The following is a 19011-nucleotide window of genomic DNA, read 5'->3' as shown; positions in this document are numbered from 1 at the left end:
GTCTGTAGCAGCAAAGATAAACTGCTTTATAATTAAGGCTAATTGAAAACTAGACACTTATACACAATAACTGGCAGCTACAATGAACAACAAATCATAAGCTAAGACATACGTAAGTACGTGGAAGAGCTAAAAGAAATTACATTTGAGACTGTATGCTATTCATTATGATTAGAAGGAAAAACATTCAAATGTGAAATCAAAACAAGCCAAAACACTGTAATACTGAAGTACCTTGTAAAACAATAAAGGAGACAGTGCAAAATTAGCAAAAGGAATGATCCCGCTAATGCTGCATAAAAATGCTGAAAAAAATATGATCTTCTTTATTAGATAAAAGCATGACTTAGATAATTGAGAGCTAATAATGAAATGCATACACCTCATAACTCTTCAGTATTACAAGAGTAGATGTTTTAAGCACTTTTGGGGTTATGTCATAAAGCAGTGGAATAAATTACTGAAGTACAAGAAAAGTAACAGAGGCCCTATTAACTTACCACAGTGAGTAGGGCTCTCATCACTCATATCTCCACAGTCATTATCACCATCACACAAATACGTTCGAGGAATGCAAATATTTGTGCTTTGACATTTTGTATAACCAGATTGGCAAGTGCGCTCCGCTTTAAGGAGGGACGAACAAAAAGTTCGTTAGAGTTTTTCTTAATACTGTTATGCTGTATCTCATTAAAAATAAATAATATTGTTATAGAGTCCCACCTCACTCACTTGCTAAACTGCAGTCATACTACTTGTGCTATACGGAAACAATTAGACAACTGCTATCATTGACAGAAATCCTGACAAAAACGATCGAAGAAACACACACCAATACTTGTGTGTGAGGCAATGTAAATTGACATGTATTCACACTGTAATGCCTGCATTTGCAACCAGCTGGTCCTGTATGAATCATCAGAAAAAAATCCCACTAAATATCCACTAAATATATTTTCATGGATATCTCTAACTCCAGCTAGCCAGCTATGTTTTCCACTGAAAAATGCAATCTTAGTGCAAGGACGTGATGGGTTTGATTAACTGTAACAAGCAGTCAATATTGACCTAATCATAATTTACATCTTCAGGAAAACAAACGTTACTGATAACTTTGAGAGCTACAAAGTGTACCATTCTAAACAGAATAAATATAAACTGTGTCAAAATATGCACTCCCAGTGATTAAATATAGTATAATTAACAAAGTAAAAGTCCACTGTCGAACTCCAGGCTAGTCCTGCAAAAACATGAGCCCTGCATCCAATGAATCCAAAATAACTTTTTCGAAATCCATGTGATTACTCAAAAGACCTAACAGTAAGTACTGCATGAAAATTTGTTACATCAAGGCAGACTATTTAAACCAATTGTTATTATATAATGCCTTTGGCTACTCCAGAATACCTTTTAACAATTCTATTTCCTTCAAATAACATGAAGCAGAATCTATAATGTAAGTAAAGAAATCCTTTATCCTCTTTGATTTTGTCATGATTCTTCACACACAAACACATTTACCTCTTCTTCAGTCTAAAGACTCAGACTCAAATAAGCACTAGGTAAGCAAACTTACGGCAATTCCTCTCATCAGATGTGCCATTATCGTGACAGTTGTTCACTCCATTGCAGACATACTGAAGGGAAATACACCTTCCATTATTGCAAGTAAATTCTGTGTGGGAGTCACAAGTTCGGAACAAGCAGCCTGCCTCATCACTGTTATCCCCACAATCATTGTAGTGATCACAGCGGTAATGATAGGGCACACATCGCCCATTACCACAGGTAAAAGCTGTTGGCTGACAAGTATGGAAAGCTGCAGAGAAAATAAATGGATAAATAGATAAATAAGTAAGTAAATAGATATGAATATACATGGATAAAGTGTAATCAAAGCTCTGTGATAAAGTAACAAGTAAAATCACAATATTTTTACCTGCCAGGGCAAACACAGCTGCAAAACGGACTGCATGCAAAGTAAAACACATATTTGAATTAAACAAAATAGAAATTACCTATACGTGACAAAAACTCAATACCACAGTGCTTTTGGATTCTAGAGCAAATTAATAGCCATTCAGATCTCAAGTCTTCGAGCAAGCAAGAAACTGTTTCTAGTGGCAGCCATTAAGATCCATGATCAGGAAGACATAAAATTGAGAATACAGTACAGGTAAGAAAGAGCATGCATCACTTTCTCATGAAGATATTTTAAATGCTTACCACACACACTTTCCAATTCATCACTGCCATCACCACAGTCATTGTCATTGTCACATTTCCATCGCTCAGAGATACATTGCCCATTAAGGCATGTGAAGAAACCAGTATCACACCTGGTACCATTATCCATAATACAGTGCTTGTTGTTGTTGGCTAAATACCAGTGACCTTCAGAGGGGCACTGACATTCTGCACCAGCTGGACCTAAATTTATGTTTGACAGTAAAAATAAAATTAAAAAAAATATTAAAAAAACCTCAACCCACAAATTTAACATTGCTGCTTTAGACAGGGTTCTATGAAACTGTTCACAGCTGTAACACTGGAAAAGGAAATGAAATTCTCAGAATTCCTGTAAGATCTGCTCAGAAGTCTGGTGACTTAGAGTTTTGTCTTAATTAAGCATAAACAAATTCATTAAAACCCACAGGAGTTATTCCAGAGTTCTTTAAAGGAACTGAGATAAGAATTTGGAGTATCTTGATATTTACTTGTTGTCCAAATAGTTTTTGGGTGGCTGCAAGATGGCATCTGATGCTTTCAAATATCAGAGCTGCAGCAGCTCTGATTAGTCTCTATCCCTCAAAATGAAAACAAGATGTTCAAAACTCCTGCACTAGACTAACTGGTCTTTTCAAAATCAATCAGAAGCTGTTTTCAGGCAAGACAGCTTTTAAAAGGCATTTACACAATTACCACAAGCAGGTATCGAATGAGCTTTTCAAAGTGAAGGAGCATCACTTCCAAAAATCCACAACACATGAAAGAGCTCTGTAACGGGTATGCTCTTTGGGGTATACTGCTATTCTGGCTTCCCGGCCATTTGGACTGGCAACCTGTTGGCACACTTTAATTCTCTCTTTAAATGTGCACAAGGAGAGTTACAAGATGGAAGACATATGTCACTCAGGTCTCACTCCAAAATGCAGCTGACGCTACAGAGTATGTTTCTGGAGCCCATGCTTCAAAGGACACCTGTCCCACAGTGTAGACAGAAATCAGTTTGTGCCAACTTCTTACCAATTGTCCAACATTTAAAACAGGACAGTAGAAACATTTATTTTGGAAATTAATCATTAGGTAAAGACTTCAGATTATCATGTGATATAGTGACCATAAAGACTTTTTAAATATGTAGTAGGAAACACCTGTTCAGTATACAGCATATCAGTATGTATTCCTAAGGCAAGCATATACTGTGGAGCTCATTTCATGTCTCATCCCAGAGGAAAAAAAAAAGAAAAACAAAAACCATATTAAAACCCCAGAAAACAATGATTTGGTTTATATTTAGGGAAACCTATCATTTTTATTTGTGAGGATTCAGACACAACCCTCGGGTGTGTTAACAAAATACTATGACCTTGAATTGCAATCATTTTGATTGCATTTATAAATTAAATATTAAACATATTATATTACGAACTCTCATAAAGGCAACATTAATACCTTACAATCATCAAGCATAAGAGCTTACCTGGTGCACAGATGTGACTGCAGCCACCATTAAACTGGTTGCAAGGGTTGGTACACTGTTGCTGCTTACTTTTTGCCCAGACATGAATATCCATTGGTCTTTGTGGAAGATTCATGATCATCACAATCTGATCTGAACCATCATACTTATTAGCTCGGTAAATGCTTTGTGTGCTCCAGTCTGTCCAGTATATGTGCTGATCAAACAATGTCATTCCAAATGGATGCAGAGCAGTGCTAACGATTACCTCACGATTTGTACCAGTGAGAGTGCATCGCTCAATCTTCTGCCTAAAATAACAAAGAAATGATTACATCTTAAAAGAAAGCATTCTTTTGGTTCATGGATAAAGCCATGCCCTAACTAGTCCACCAACCAGTATCCACCATTTCAGTAATGTGCACCAATATGTAGAATGTTGTTTTGAGGTAAAAATCTCAAATTTTCTAACAGTAATGCACAGCAGCTCTGTAATACTGACCCAATAATGTACTGCAAGTCTCAGCCTGAAGATTGAAATGTTTAAACAGCTATGCTACTGAGAGCTAAAACGAATGCAAAACTTCATGAGAGACTACATTTTTTTTAATAGATATGATATTAATGACTTCTTACAACAGGAGAAAACCAACAGTCCCATGAAATGGGACATGCTTTCATTTCAGTTTCATCTTCTGAAGATCCAGAATTACACAATCAGAAAATACAAGCAAATTCACGAGATGACAAACATGCATTTTCTGTCATTTCTCACATAAGAACACAGGAGGGGAAAACATTTCTAATATATAATGAACACTATATATATAACATCTAATAGACAGAAACAATAAATTTGATAGCATATGATGAATATTTCTTCCTAGTTAATCTTCCATTTTTTATTCTACCTTATGAAGAGTGTTAGCAATGCTAAGCAAAATTCCAACAAATAAGACTTCAAGGAGCCACAGAAAATCAGGGCTCAACTCCAAGTTCTGTGATAGACATGTTCTGCTGTATGTGAACCATTCTTGCACAGACAGTACTACTAACCCTCAACCACCTTGTTACTGCTTCTCCCCCTCAGCCATTCCCACCCCCAATGACCATGCATGGGGAAGCAAAAGATGATATGCTGATGCCAGGAGACTCAATGTGCACTATATGTGCAAGGACATTATTTCTAAGCATTGTTTATAAAATCATGATGTTAGAGGTTCCTTTTATCACACAGAGTCCTGTCTGATAGACAGATCATACAAGAATGAAGCATGACAGAAGAGAAAACAGAAGATGTTCAAGTTATTTGCAATGAGGACAACAAGAGAAGGATTACCAAGAGGGGATGATTCAAAATAAAAGAAAGAACTTGACAGAAAAACATCAAGATATTCACTAAATGCTGAAAATGAGATTATATAGTGTCAGCAAGTTGAAGATAGGACAAGAATGAGCATGGATAAAGACTGTTCCTTGCCTGCAGCTCCAAGCATCCTACTGTTCAGGCACACTGTAATGTTCACACAGGAGGACTGCCAAATTCTGATTGACAGAAAGAACACACTTTGGGTTGACACTGCTTCATCAAGTATGGCATCATTCAACTGCACTGCTCTTCATACCCATCTCTGAAGAGCAGACAGAGGTAGTACAGTATGCCTACATATAAAGGTATAATGCCTAAGAAGTGGAGTGATGTTTTTGCAATGTCAGTGTCATCTTTCACACACAAGCTTCTGAAAATCAGCTAACAAGAATCCTAGAATGGCTCCTCAGAGGACAAGAAAGCCATGGGACTTAAGATACCATAATCGGTCATTTTCTTCCTGCCAGCAGATTCTCTCCCTGTTCATCACTGTGTGGCCAGTATCTCTTGCCTGTGAAACTGGAAGGTCCAAATGTTGTTACTGGAGACTCCAGGTGGAATCTCCACTCTTCACTTCAAGTCACCAAAACAGTGCTCACAAACATGCTCCAACAACTTTGCCTTAGCACCTGAATATAATTTATCTAACCTCAAAGCAACTATATGTTTAAGTCTTCTCTAGAGACAAAATGTAATTCTTAGCAATTCCTTTTAAAGCATTCACTAGACTACCAGTGTGTGTTCAGTAAGAAAGGAAACGGCCAGTGAGAGAAAATGAGCAGATAGGAAATTTCTCAGACATATGAACAGCTTCTATCCTTTCACTACTAGGAAGTAAAAGGATGTGTTTAATCTAAGGAGAACAAAAAAACATAATTCAGTTATTACTGCAGGAAAATAATAATAGGTGGACACTGCATAAAGTAAAAGCTTTAATGTGAAAGAACAGTTGTGGGAAAAGTGCAGGAAGGCAGTTTACTACAAAATTGCGCTTCTACAGAAGAAAAGACGCTCCATCGCAACTCTCCTGCAATACAGGCTCAGGTAATTCCATGTTTTCATGGCACTTTATAGGGTGAGCCCTGTACATAGTTCCCAAGTGTCAAGCTATCATCTGCTGAGGGATTCTTAATATGTTGCATGCAGCAACTGTGAAGATATGGGGAAAGAACAGTGTATAACTAGCTACTTGAGATGTATGTCTAGACTTGTGTGTGTGCCCAACTGTCCCACAATACTTACAAGGCAACAGTAGAGTCTAGAACAAAAGAATAAAACACTATTTTAGAGAACGTGGATAGTATCTTTGGGAGACTAGCATAAACAAGAGGAGAATAAGCAAAAGTAAAAATGGAGGAGAATATACACTTCACCCTTGTGGTCTCCTGGTGCATTCAGAGCTAAGGAGCACATATTTTTTGAGTGTCTGGTCTTCATATCTTATCCTATGCTGGAATTTGTCCCTCTAAAGAGGTAAAGGCCCTCCCCATAAAAGTCAGAATAAAGAAGACTTCATTCTGTTTAAACAGATGCTCTCCTACCTCCATTAACTAGAATTTGAAAGAGAAAAGAGGACATCTCATTAAACACCCTGCATTCCCTTTAAAATAGAGGGTCCCATTACACGTATCTTGCCCTCCTGCACACAGATGAATCCAAAGAAGAATGCCTTCCTCCCAGAAGATCCAACAGAGGAACTGACTATAATAGTTATTAAATTACAGACATCACTTTTCTGTCACAGAAAAGGAGAAGCAGGCAAAAGGACTGCTGCACTGAAGGAACCAGAAGGAATTAACCATGAGCAATGAATGATGTAACATGTGCACTGAGATATTACTTGTTAGCAAAGATGGTGATGAAAGTCTTGAGTTGCACATAAAACCAACAAACTGCCAGTGGGTACAAGTGCCATAAAGCAGTAGACTAAGTCTACACTATGGCACAACAAAACTTCTTACTTCACAGTAGTTCCGCATCAAGACTTGACACTATTACTATTGAGTAATACACTTACTGTTCTGTAATACAAAGTACCGAATTAAATTGAAATTTTTAAAAGTGATGAAAAATAAACAATAGATCTATTAGAAAATCAACCAAATGTAAACTAACAAGTGTATTACAATACATACAGACTTGCATCAGCCCAGTATAACTGCTGTTCTTCATAGTCCAGGGTAAGCCCATTCGGCCATACCAAATCGGTGCTCACAATAGGTGTTCTGAAGTTTCCTCCAAGTGTAGCTCTTTCAATCTTTGCATTTGAACTCCAGTCAGTCCAGTACATATACCTGTCAATAACATGATTACAAGGTTATATTTTCAGCAAGCAAAGCTCACAAAGCTCTTATCTACTCCAGGATATTTCCACCCTGCTGTCCCTCACTGAAGTGTGCAGTGTAGTTTTGCACTAGTTTTAGTGGAAAATAACTAATTTCTCCATTTTGGCCCACACATTGATAAGGGAATCTTCTAGCAGGGATCATTGGGGTTCACTGGAGTGACCCTCAGAAAAAAATTTCCCACTCCTATGAGAATCCAATAAAGTCAATTAATTTCTCTGTTATTTTTCTTCATTTGAAATACAGTATAATTAGCAATGAAGCTAAAAATACAGTAATATCCCCAGCCTCTCAGGGAATGTTTTGATACTGAAAGCAGAATTCTTCTGAGGCATTCAGAAAATACAACAGAAAATGGGAAAGACTCTACATAGAGAAATCTCTAGGATATTCTTGAAGAAATCTTCAAGATTTTGCCTTACTCAGCAAATGAAGGATGGTTAGTTGCCTGACAAATGCCTGCTTTGAACATCATTCTCATTTACCCACAGCACCTGGCTCCCACCTTCACTAAGTGGAGCTTCATGCACTACACATTCATCAATATTCTAAAAAACTCAGAATAAACTAAAATCTCTGAGGTTGAGATCAGCTTAGAAAACTGAAACCTAAGAGTTAGGTCTAGGACAGCTATGCACAGCTAGAACTTAGGGCTCAGAACAGGAAGTATCTGTCAGTCTTTGTCAAAGTCTAATTAGTAATTTCACCTACAGTCAAAGTATACAAAGTGCCACACATACCCTCTGCAGGGATCTAATACGATGGCTCTTGGTCGTGGAACCCGAGCAACCACTGTGCGGTTTGATCCATCCACAGCCATTGAGCTGATAGTCTGATTGAGGTAGTCACTATAGTAAACTCTGTTGTTGATCCAGTCAAAGGCTATGCCATCTGGAGTCCCCAGGTCTTCAACACATACAGTCAAACACACACAAGTTCAGTACAGTTTCCAAAGATATCACAACACTCTGACTTACAATGTGGCAACATCAAAGATCTCTCTGAAATGCCATTGGTATGAATATAAATTTGTCTATTTAAAAATCTGAAGAACTAATACTTAGGACTTAGGCAGTCCTGTGTATGCAGTAGGATTATGAAGACCTTTTCTACACAAAGACATCGGTTTTGACTGCTATTCTCCAAGTAGCAGGAATCATCCCTCAGTCCATAATATTAATTTACTATATATAATTATAATTTATTATATATAATTATGTATATAAGAAGAGTCAAAAGGAATGTTTCACCAGATACCTTAACTAAATAGTCTACCTTGGCCATTAACATAAAAATACCAGCTGGGCTAGTGCTAGGTGTTGCAGCCCTTTTCTTTTTTTTCAATATCAAATGATCCTGTATCACATTTCACTGCACTTACCCGATGCAACCACTGTTGGAGGGCTAATTGCTGAGTAAATACTAACATAACTGATTCTTCCTGTCCCTGAAGGATAACTTTGAGTAAAATATATACGGTTGTTTATGCTGTCAAAATCCAGGGCCACTGCAGTTCTTAACACATTGACTGTGCGGAAGGGAGGACTGTGATTTTCAGGATCCAGGTGGATACTTCTGAGGGCATTCTCAAGAGTAAAAATCAAGTAATCATCAGTTGAAATTGAACATCTCTTGCCATCACTGCCTAGTGTTCCAAAGGCACAACCACATTTGGGTGTCTGTATGTCAGGCAGGGCAAAACACAGATGAGAACAGTCTCCATTATTGTCCACACAAGGATTGTTGTTGATATCAAGGGGTTCACGTGACTGGAAGTGACTGTTGTAAATGGTAACATCCCTTAACCAATTAATGTTGTCTCTTATTACTGTTGGCTGATCAGTATTGCCTGGCTCCTTGCTGGCTTGGAAGACTTTTTTCAGGTTTCGATCCACCCAGATCATAGAATTTCCAAAGATAGTGATACCATATGGAGTTGGATAGCGACTGCCATAACGCACAATTTCAACATCACCACCATCAGGCTGAATTCTTGCTATCATGTCTAAGGAATCATCCACCCAGTAAATGTAGCCATTGCTGTGATCTATGGCCAACCCACGAGGTGTGACAATGCCCTCAGACACAAGAACGGTTCTGTTGGTACAGTCAAGAAATGAACGTTCAATCTTCGGATTTTGCCCATAATCTGCCCAGAACAGATACCTGGTTTTTGGGTCAACTACTATGTGCCTTGGCATATCTATAGTAGTTTTAAGCAGAACACGACGATAAGTTGTGTTTAAACGCAAAACTTCTATAAAAGTCTGTGTCAGGAATGCATTTGTAAAATAAAGATTTCCTGTATTTAAAGAAACAAACAAAAGAAAAGAAAAAAACAAACAAAACCCAAAACAGAAAGTTAATATCTAGCACTGATACCTGAGAAACATGAGCTGATAAAAAATCAAAACAATAAAATGAATATCCATAAACACTGTAGTAGTTGGAAGCATAAGATACTTACCTATCCTTTGAGGAATTGGAAAGAAGGCACCCAAAGTAATGGGTATTGTAACAGTCAACTAATTCCTAAAACCTCACTGATTGCTATGGGGAAAATTAGTGGTGTAAGATTAAAAGTGCATTAACTACAATTATTCTTTAGGTACACTTGTTGGGTTTTTTTAATCTAAGCCTTTAGTTTGCCATTCCATATTTTTATCCCTTTACCTTTTAGAACACACAACTGAAATCCACATTTTGGCACAGCACTGTATACACTAACTAAATTAACAGTATACAGCAGAAGATTATTTTAAACCTCATTGCAATAAGCTTATCAATCAACAGAAAATTTTTGCAAACATATATGTAATATGCATAGCATAAAGGTATCAATGGCAATAGCTACTCAGAGTTGATGAACACTTTCTAAAGAGTTAATATTTGAATTAATCTCTAACATGTTTAAATTGGAACAGGAAGTGCAAGTGGGGAAATCAAAGTTCAAAGACAAAGTATTTCTTCTGCTTTCTTTACTTTTCATTACAATTTATAGGATTTGTACACAGCATCTACGTCTAAGGGTACATGACCAGCCCTCATTTCTTATTAACAGTGCCATCAGACAACTTCTGTGCATTCTTCTCTGGGACATGTTTTTCACTGTGGTATTAAAGTACAGAGGTAAACTGGACAACAGCTACTTAGGAACTCACAGACAAGAAGAGGGACCTAAGACAAACATGAACTCCTCATGAGAGAAAAGTTTCTATACATCTGCTCTGATAAACTTCCATTTTTAGACATACCTATCTATAAGAGCCATTCACTACTTTCTCTTGTTTTAAAATCAGTCTGTAGACACATAAGTTAGAATCACAGGACTCGCATTCAAAACAGTTCCTTTAGGATCTGTTTATCCAAGTCTAAAAATTTCACAGTCTGTGAAGTACAGCATGCTGCTAAATTCGTATATTCTTACCTGCTACCCAGTCGATTGCAATGCCACGGATCCCATTTCGTCCTATTCCATTTGTAACAACATTTCTAAAAGAAGAACCATCAGGTTTAATTTTACGTATTGCATTCCGAGAAGAAATTGTGCTACTGAAGTCACACCAGTAAATGAAACCAGAAGGCATGTGAACATCCACATGAAGCACATTTCGTCCTGAAATATTTTGAAAAACAATAACTAATTACCTTTGACATAAACTAACTTATTTAAAACATGCTATGCCAGCAAGAAATGCCAAAGTGCAGAAATCATAAATCTTATTCCTACTATAATATTCACATACCTCTTCCTGCCAGAGGTACCATGGCTTCAGAGTGATCAGATGTCTCTAAACTAAATCCTTTAATAGCAGAAAGCATAGAAACAACTACAAATGAGCTGTATGGGGAACAAGTTCTGTTATCAGGATTTAGCTGAAAGCCAGTGGCACAGGCACAAGAGAATAATCCACCAGGTACAGGCAGACAAAGCTGCTGGCAAACTCCAATATTATTACTGCAGCCATTTGAGGAACCAGCAGAATCTGTAAAAGACACAAATGGCAAGACATCAAAATCTGAACTTAACCATCACAAACTCTCATGGATATATAGCCAAACTCATATCTTTGCATAATATTAACAACCAGCTGGCAAAAATAAAGAACTTAATCACTGTACATTTTAGCACATAAGTGTTAGCAAGGGATTTGCTGTTTTTTTGACATCTAAGATAAACTGGGCCAAGAAGCAAATAAAATGGGTACATAAGTTTTTAGCCAAGTAACAAAATTTGTTACTCAGTCAATATTGCATTGATAATACTTTAGTAAATTTACATGGGCTGATAGATGCCTTAACTGGAAGGTGGAATATCTCTTTACCAAAATCAGTTAAAGTGCTTCTGACACTTTTCCTAAAAGCCCAATCAAACAATTTCCTTTGAAAGAGCATGTATTCTGTCTCTGAGCAAGGTTCTGAGTTTTCACAAGTTGGATATCCTGAAATACCCCTTTATCAAATACTCACTGTCTCTGTAATACACACGCAGGCACTTCAGTCTTGGGACATTATCTCTCAGTACTACTTTGTTTGCTCCAGTGGACTTGTCAACTCGCTCAATAACTTCATAATCTCGATCAGTATAGTACAGAAAGGTATCATACACAGCAATTCCCCATGGATGAGAAAGATGAACCACCAGAGTCACACGATTTGTACCATCCACATTGCCTTTCTCAATCTAAGAAATCAGTTTAAAGCTTAACATTACAATTTTTTACAATAAAAGTTCAATGTAACAACACAAAATCGAAATGCAATATATGCTACTAAAATCTTTTCATGCATGAGATTTTTATGTACAAGGTTGGAAGGAAAGGGTCAGCAGGATGCCAACAATTTCTGTTTTTTCATTCAAATTCATCATACATTTTAAATGGTAATTAGTAACAACAGTTATTCAGATTTTGCTCAGTCTTGCAGCTCCCAGTTAGATGATAAACTAAAGTAACTGAATTATGTACAGGAACTAGAATAACAGAGATAGATGAACAGGTAAAAAAGCAACTATTTACAAAATATCTCCTACCATTCCTGTGCTTGTAACAGCCCAGTACAACTTTTGTTCCTTAATATCAATGGTAATGAACTCTACATGGTCAAGGTTGCCAGTGAAGAGGGTTTGTATGCCTGATCCATCCATGTTTGCACTGGCAATCTTTGCTGGGACTCCACTGTCAGTTCCCTGATCTGTCCAGTACAGCTTCCTGTAACACACATTATCACATATGCTAACAAAACTGATAAGAGATCAATGGACCACTTCAGCATATGCTTATATCCATCTCCTTCATCATCCAAGTACTCAAGCACATCTGAACATACATCACTTCAAATCAGGCCACAGGGAAAAAGAGACTTCATTTGAAAAAAAAGAATGAAATAAAAAAGAAATGTCTTGAAAAAGAGAACAATGTCTGTTCAATCATTTTTAGAAACTCATAACCTCTTCCAGTATCTTTCCACAGTACCATCAGGTAAACTGAAGTAGAGCCCTAGGACTGTAACAAGAAAGCAGATTAATAATTCTGTTTCCCAGATAGCTGAGAGGTTTCAGTAGCGAGTTAAGTTCCAATTTGTAAATAAAACTAGAAGTTCGGAAAAATCTATACGAAACAAAATTCCACTATGTGGCTCTGGAGAGTATGTGCGCTGCTCTGGCCTCAGCTGCTGAAGAACACCTAGGGCACATGGCAGCCAAACTCCCAACTAGGGACAAAACATCAGGCTTCAGTTCATCTGAAAGCCTGCCAAGTCACCAGCAGAGCTTTCTACTAATATGGTCCTATGGAACACTACTATTTTTCTGGGAGGAAAAAAAGCATCATACTGCAATTTTAAATACTCTGTTGGAAAAATAAACAAATTGCAGCCAATTCTGCTGCAATTTGGAGAATGCAGTACAATCACATTTAGTGTTCTGCTCTTTAACATGTGACATTCTTCCCATGTACTGTGTCTTTCTGCTATAGAAAGGCAGCAAGATAGACATCACAAGATACTATAAAGACACACTTCAGAGTTCTCTTTACTCTGGGTTCCCATTTTTCAGAGATTTCTTTTCACAGTCATAATATTCTGAGATATTTTTGAGTAAAGAAATTGCCATATAAGTATATGGTAAATGAAGGAGAATTAACATCTATGCAACAATTCATGAAGCCATGCAAGTATTTTCTAGGGCTTAAAAACAATAAATAAATTCTGTATAAATGTGAAAGAAAGAAACAAACAAACCAAAAGAGCAACCAAACAACAAAGTCAGAAATCCTTCACTATGAGGGTGGTGAGGCACTGGAACAGGTTGCCCGGAGAAATGGTGGATGCCCCATTCCTAGAAATGTCCAACGATGCGGCCTTGAGCAACCTGCTCTAGAGGAATGTGTCCCTGCCCATGACAGCGGTGTTGGAACTAGATGATCTTTAAAGTCCCTTCTAACCCAAATCATTCTGTGATTCTATAAAATTTAGGATGGAAGCTGAAGACCCTAAAGATTAAGAAAAATGCAGAGAATACTCTCATGCAAAACCAACGTTAATTTTGGAAACTTACCCTCTTGCTGGATCAACTGTCAAACCAATCGGTGTGCCAGCTCCCAGAGAGGTGCCATCATTGGTAATCAGCGTTTTCCTGTACATTACATCTCCATGCAGCTTCAGGACCTATGCAGACACTGAACTCATCAGAGCATGTAATATAGAACTTATGATACATTTTCAAATTAAAGGAAGAAATTGCAGAATACTCTCTCAAATATTATGACAGAAAGATGTTCTGTACTCCAACCACCCCCCTTGTCTAACATGCATCTCTTGAAAGAGCTACTTGTGGCCCGGAATCTGTATTAACAAGTAAACATTCTTGGTATACAAATACTTAATCTTTCCATAATATCTTGAACGTATTACAGGCTTAAAGGGTTGATAAAATGCTGATTTAGAAAATATTCAACTTTATTTGTTTAAATTAGCTGCCTTGTAATCTAATAGTATGTATTTGTATTTTGGGACATAGATATCAATGACTGGGCTTATTCACAGTCATTACTGTATTATACATTGCTTATCCTCTATTTCCCTACACTAAATGGCAATTTTATCCTTCACATACCATCACACTCCTAGTCTCCAGAAAGCTAAATAATATCATATCAAAACATTTGGTAGTGGATCTTGGCTCTTCGGCATTTGATGGCAAAATTCTTTACTATCAGATGGACTGCATTGGGATTATTGATTTGAAGGAAGAACAGTAATAATAATAATAATAACTCTAGTGATCAAAAAGGTTTAGTGCCAAATACCAGAAGCCTAACGATTGAATGGCTGGGGGGAAGGAGAGATATCTAAGCAGAAATCAAGTTCCCAGAATAGACTGCTTTCAATCTTTTTGACTATGCTCAAAAATAGGTTTATCTCTTCAAGTTTGCAAAGGATTTTTCTACAGTTTGCATTTTAAAATTAATCTAATTTCAGTTTTTCACAAAACAAAGCTAAATTACTGATTTCAACCTGTACACTTAGCAGTGAAAATTCTAAGCTTTTACTTTCCAATTGCCCTTCTGTCCTGGGTTTAGCAGTAGCAGTCAATTTTTCTCCTTCTTAGTAGCTGGTGCCACACTGTGTTTTGACTTTCAGCCTGGGAACAGAGCTGATAACACTGATGTCTACTCTGACCAAGGACTTCGTGAGTCTCATGCTCTGCCAGGGAGGAGAGGAGGCCAGGAGGAAGCAGGGACAGGACACCTGACCCAAACTAGCCAAAGATGTATCCCATACCACAGCACATCATGCCCAGGAAGCTAACTGGGAGTTACCTGGAAAGGCACTCTCTCTTCTCGGTCGGGCACGTTTCGGTGGGTGGTATCGTATTCTCTTCCCTTGTTATTTCTCTTATTATTATTATTATTATTGGTGGTAGCAGTAGCGATTTGTGTTACACCTTAGTTCCTGGACTGTTCTTATGTCAACACATGGGAGTTACATTATTTCGATTCTCCTCCCCATCCCTCTGTGAGGGGGGAGGGGGGAGAGTAGAAACTGTGTGGCTGACTGGGTTTAAACCACGAACCTTCTTAAATAATTACCTCAAGTGACTGAGTGGCAGGGTTACTGTAATACAGGTTTGCAGATATCCAGTCCAATGCCAGACCAAAGGGAGCACCAATAACAGCTGCTGAAGCAAAAACTGTTCTGTTGGATCCATCTGACCTCACTCTGTGAATTTCACCCTTGGAAAAAAGATAGCAGTAGTGAAAAAGATTTCAAGAGCAGAAAACACTGGTCTATTCCAACTACGTAAGTTTATGACTTGCAAATTCTATGGTATTAGCTACAGTGTGTGATGCTAAAGCACAATATAAACAAGCATGCAGACATGCTGACCATGTCTGGGGAAGATCTGGCTCTGTAGTGCAGGCTCCCAGACAAGGTAGCACTGGGACTCACCACCCCAGTTCTTTACTGAGGCAACACGTGCAGTAAGTTTGCTCTGCTCTGGCACTTTGCTGGAAAGACAGAGGGGCACTGACATCTCAACGGGACAGGACATACAGCACACCATTACAGCCTGAACTTTGCATCACTTGAAGACAAGAGGCTGTCCAGCTAACACTTGCCCAGTCCAGGAAAGCAAGAGGTGGAGGCAGAGGCAGACCACTCCCAGGCAGTAAAAAGTATGGAGAACAAGTTGCAGTTGACATCTCAGAGCAGAAACAAGTTAGAATCAGCTTTAGGAAAAGCAGCCAGTGATAATTTAGTCCATGCATATTCTTAATTGCTTTGTTACCATGTTATCAGTATACTGTCTGAATATACCAGTATGGAATTGAAAATGGTGCTTCAGAAAGGAACCAAAATATCAGACAGTAAAAATCCGAACAAGAGCTCCAGGCCAAATTAAAAGCTGGCTTAAATAGGTAAAAGTTCTAGACATCAGTAGCATGCTGCTTGCTGAATCCTAATAATGTAGTGCTATTTACAAATTAACCTGTCCTTGAATCCTCAGGCCTATAAAATAAAAATTGGAAAGTAGAATAACTTTTGGTACTATAAAAATCCTACTTTGAGAGCCTGATGGATATTGAATATTTACAACAGTGTCTAGTATGATAGGCACTGTAAAGACAATGGGAAATTCTCCTACCTATTATTGGCATTTATAATTAATAACCTATTGAACATGGCAGCTGAAGATAAAGATACTCCAGAAATGGTTTTCAAGTGGAACAGGGAACTCTCATGTTTATCTTTGTTTCCCAAGTTTGCTTCAGACAGGATGAAGAAGTTTATGGATGTTCACCTGAGCATTAACTACTGCTTGAACTGTTGCATAGTTTTACCTGTACTTTCTCTGCCAGTATTGTCAAGGGTAGACAAACCACAGGAAAACCCAAACTTGCAACGGATGGAGACAAAAAGGGTACTAAGAAAGAGGCCTTGTTGTAATGGACAAGTGCTACAGCTAAGAAAACAGGCAAATATGTTTCTGACATTAGAAACTGGAGAAAAACGCTTTTTCCAGAGAGTGAGACATGACTGACAGAAGTGTGTCAGCTGTGAGCAACAGCAGCCTGAGTCCTGCAGGTCAGGGGTACAGAACATGCCCATAATCATGCATCTGTCAGGCTGAAGCTCAAGACCTAACTAAAGTACAGCACTAACCCATGCTCAGCCAGCAGAGGCAACTGGCATTTCATTTGACAACTCCATTAATAGACATATCAGCTCACGACCTCCAGCACAACTGTTCAACCTGTTGTAAATGTCAGCTGAATCTGCTGGCTGAGATTTGTAAAAAACATTTTTACAGACTGCACAAAGGATCAAACAGATTCCTGAGAATTTATCTAGTTCCCTTGACAAAGGTTTGCTTAAATAGGTCTATTTAAATACTTCATGGGAGCTAGCCATTCTAATTTCCAAAGAGGAAACAATAAATTATAATCCCTGTATGAGTGCCACAGAAAAGGCTTTAGAGTGAGTGGTGCTTTTTTTTTTTTTTGTACTTCAAATCTGAAAAATGTAAAGGAAACAGGTTGGGAGGAAAAAAAAACAAAACTATCAATCTTGTGTGGATGAAAGCTAACAAATTAGGGAACACACAATTTCTTAGTTCAGGACAAGCATTGCAATCACTTCGATAAACAACTATGATCAACTATTAAAAATCAGATTATATGTGCTATCTCTAAATTGTTATGACTTTGAAATCTACTTATTCTATCTAAAGAATAAGCTGCCTCTCTACTATGTTACTTTATTAGAGTACTCAGGCTAGATGCGTGTATCTTCATTCTAACGTTTAGTGCCACTGTGTCCCATATACTGCTCACATGGAGAGCTATTCTGGCTGTGTTTGCAGAATTACGTCCTAAATCAAGAGAGAGGGAAGAGTGGACTATAGCAAAGGGGAGCTGAGAATATGGCTCTGTCAAGGCTTTCTGATATTCCTGTTCACATCTCTGGCTGAGTTAGAAATACCATTAATCAAGTATTTCAGCTGACAAAGATGAAAACTAGCTTACAAAAGAGATTAAGCTTCTTTATCTTATCCTAGTAGGGAAAACAAAGCAGAAAAAATCCCCAATCAAACAACAACAAACCAAACACTCCACATTTCATTCATTGCAATTACATGCATAAAAATTCTTAACTGCAATCATAATATATATCAGTCAAAAACTTTAATTTAAAATAAGGAGTCTTATTTTAGTGCACATTTGAACACAAATACTAACTTACTGGATTTTCAACCCAATAAATCATCTGTTCAGAATCATCAAAGTCAACATCAACACCATTTTGAACTCCTGCTATTGGAACCATCGCATCATTCGTCTTTTCCTCAGGGTTCAGAGAAATTCCATAAATTATATTATCTCTTACAGCAATAAGGAAAGGGTGTTCAACTGTGGAAACATATAATGTAGCTCAGAGTTATTCTTGATCAAGAAAATGGCATTACAATATGCTTTCCCTCTCCCACCCAAAAGTTCCATGATGCTCAGGAATGGCTGAATATCATCAGTGATGTTTCCAAACACAAGTTGTGCCCACAGTGGGGGTGTGGTTACCAGTTATTGTAATCGTTTTAACATTTAAAGTTTCAGCACAGTGCAACCACGATGCACAAGCAAGTAAATTCTGAGGAGAGGGTAAATAAGGCAGAATCATTCATTGCTGACCCATCTCTCAGAATGGGAATCAGTAGGACAAAGCTCTGAGGCTCTCCAGGACCTGCCTGAGATCATGGGTTCTAATGACTACTGAGCAGGACTCACAAGCAAGGTACAATGTCACAGCAGCAATTGCTGATATTTATTATATTGTAAGTGTTCAAAGCCAGGTTGGATGGGGTTTTGAACAACCTGGTCTGGTGGAAGGTGAAAGACTTGTTTTGGTTTGGGAGGGTGGCGGTTATTTATTATTACTTTCTTCAATATATAAATTTTGCAGTAAAAAAATTGACAGTAAAAAACACAAGCCAACACATCATTGCACTTCTCAAAAATTATTCTCCATACTTCTCTCTTGCAGCTGGAGTTCTTTGTCAAATTTGACATAAACTTAGATATTGTTTGTCTCAGCAGAAAAATCACATTTGGGCCAAT

At 37.8% G+C, this 19011-nt stretch overlaps 1 protein-coding gene across 1 annotated transcript in view; it reads right to left on the bottom strand.

Moving 5' to 3' along the window:
- LRP2 (LDL receptor related protein 2) overlaps positions 1 to 19011 on the bottom strand; it is a 118320-nt gene that overhangs the window by 38585 nt on the left and 60724 nt on the right. Inside the window, exons 32-45 of the mRNA XM_005152772.3 lie at positions 18143 to 18309; positions 15487 to 15630; positions 13953 to 14062; positions 12429 to 12606; positions 11867 to 12080; positions 11143 to 11382; positions 10824 to 11012; positions 8778 to 9698; positions 8137 to 8302; positions 7187 to 7345; positions 3704 to 3993; positions 2227 to 2430; positions 1577 to 1819; positions 501 to 626 (exon numbers count right to left, since the gene is read on the bottom strand). Of these exons, the coding sequence (XP_005152829.2) occupies positions 501 to 626; positions 1577 to 1819; positions 2227 to 2430; positions 3704 to 3993; positions 7187 to 7345; positions 8137 to 8302; positions 8778 to 9698; positions 10824 to 11012; positions 11143 to 11382; positions 11867 to 12080; positions 12429 to 12606; positions 13953 to 14062; positions 15487 to 15630; positions 18143 to 18309 (3351 nt within the window). The remainder of the gene's footprint in view (positions 1 to 500; positions 627 to 1576; positions 1820 to 2226; positions 2431 to 3703; positions 3994 to 7186; positions 7346 to 8136; positions 8303 to 8777; positions 9699 to 10823; positions 11013 to 11142; positions 11383 to 11866; positions 12081 to 12428; positions 12607 to 13952; positions 14063 to 15486; positions 15631 to 18142; positions 18310 to 19011) is intronic.

Source organism: Melopsittacus undulatus, chromosome 8 (assembly GCF_012275295.1).
Source record: "Melopsittacus undulatus isolate bMelUnd1 chromosome 8, bMelUnd1.mat.Z, whole genome shotgun sequence".
Taxonomy (NCBI): Eukaryota; Metazoa; Chordata; class Aves; order Psittaciformes; family Psittaculidae; genus Melopsittacus; species Melopsittacus undulatus.
Note: the sequence above shows the minus strand (reverse complement) of the source record. Positions and strands in the feature narration are given on the sequence as shown.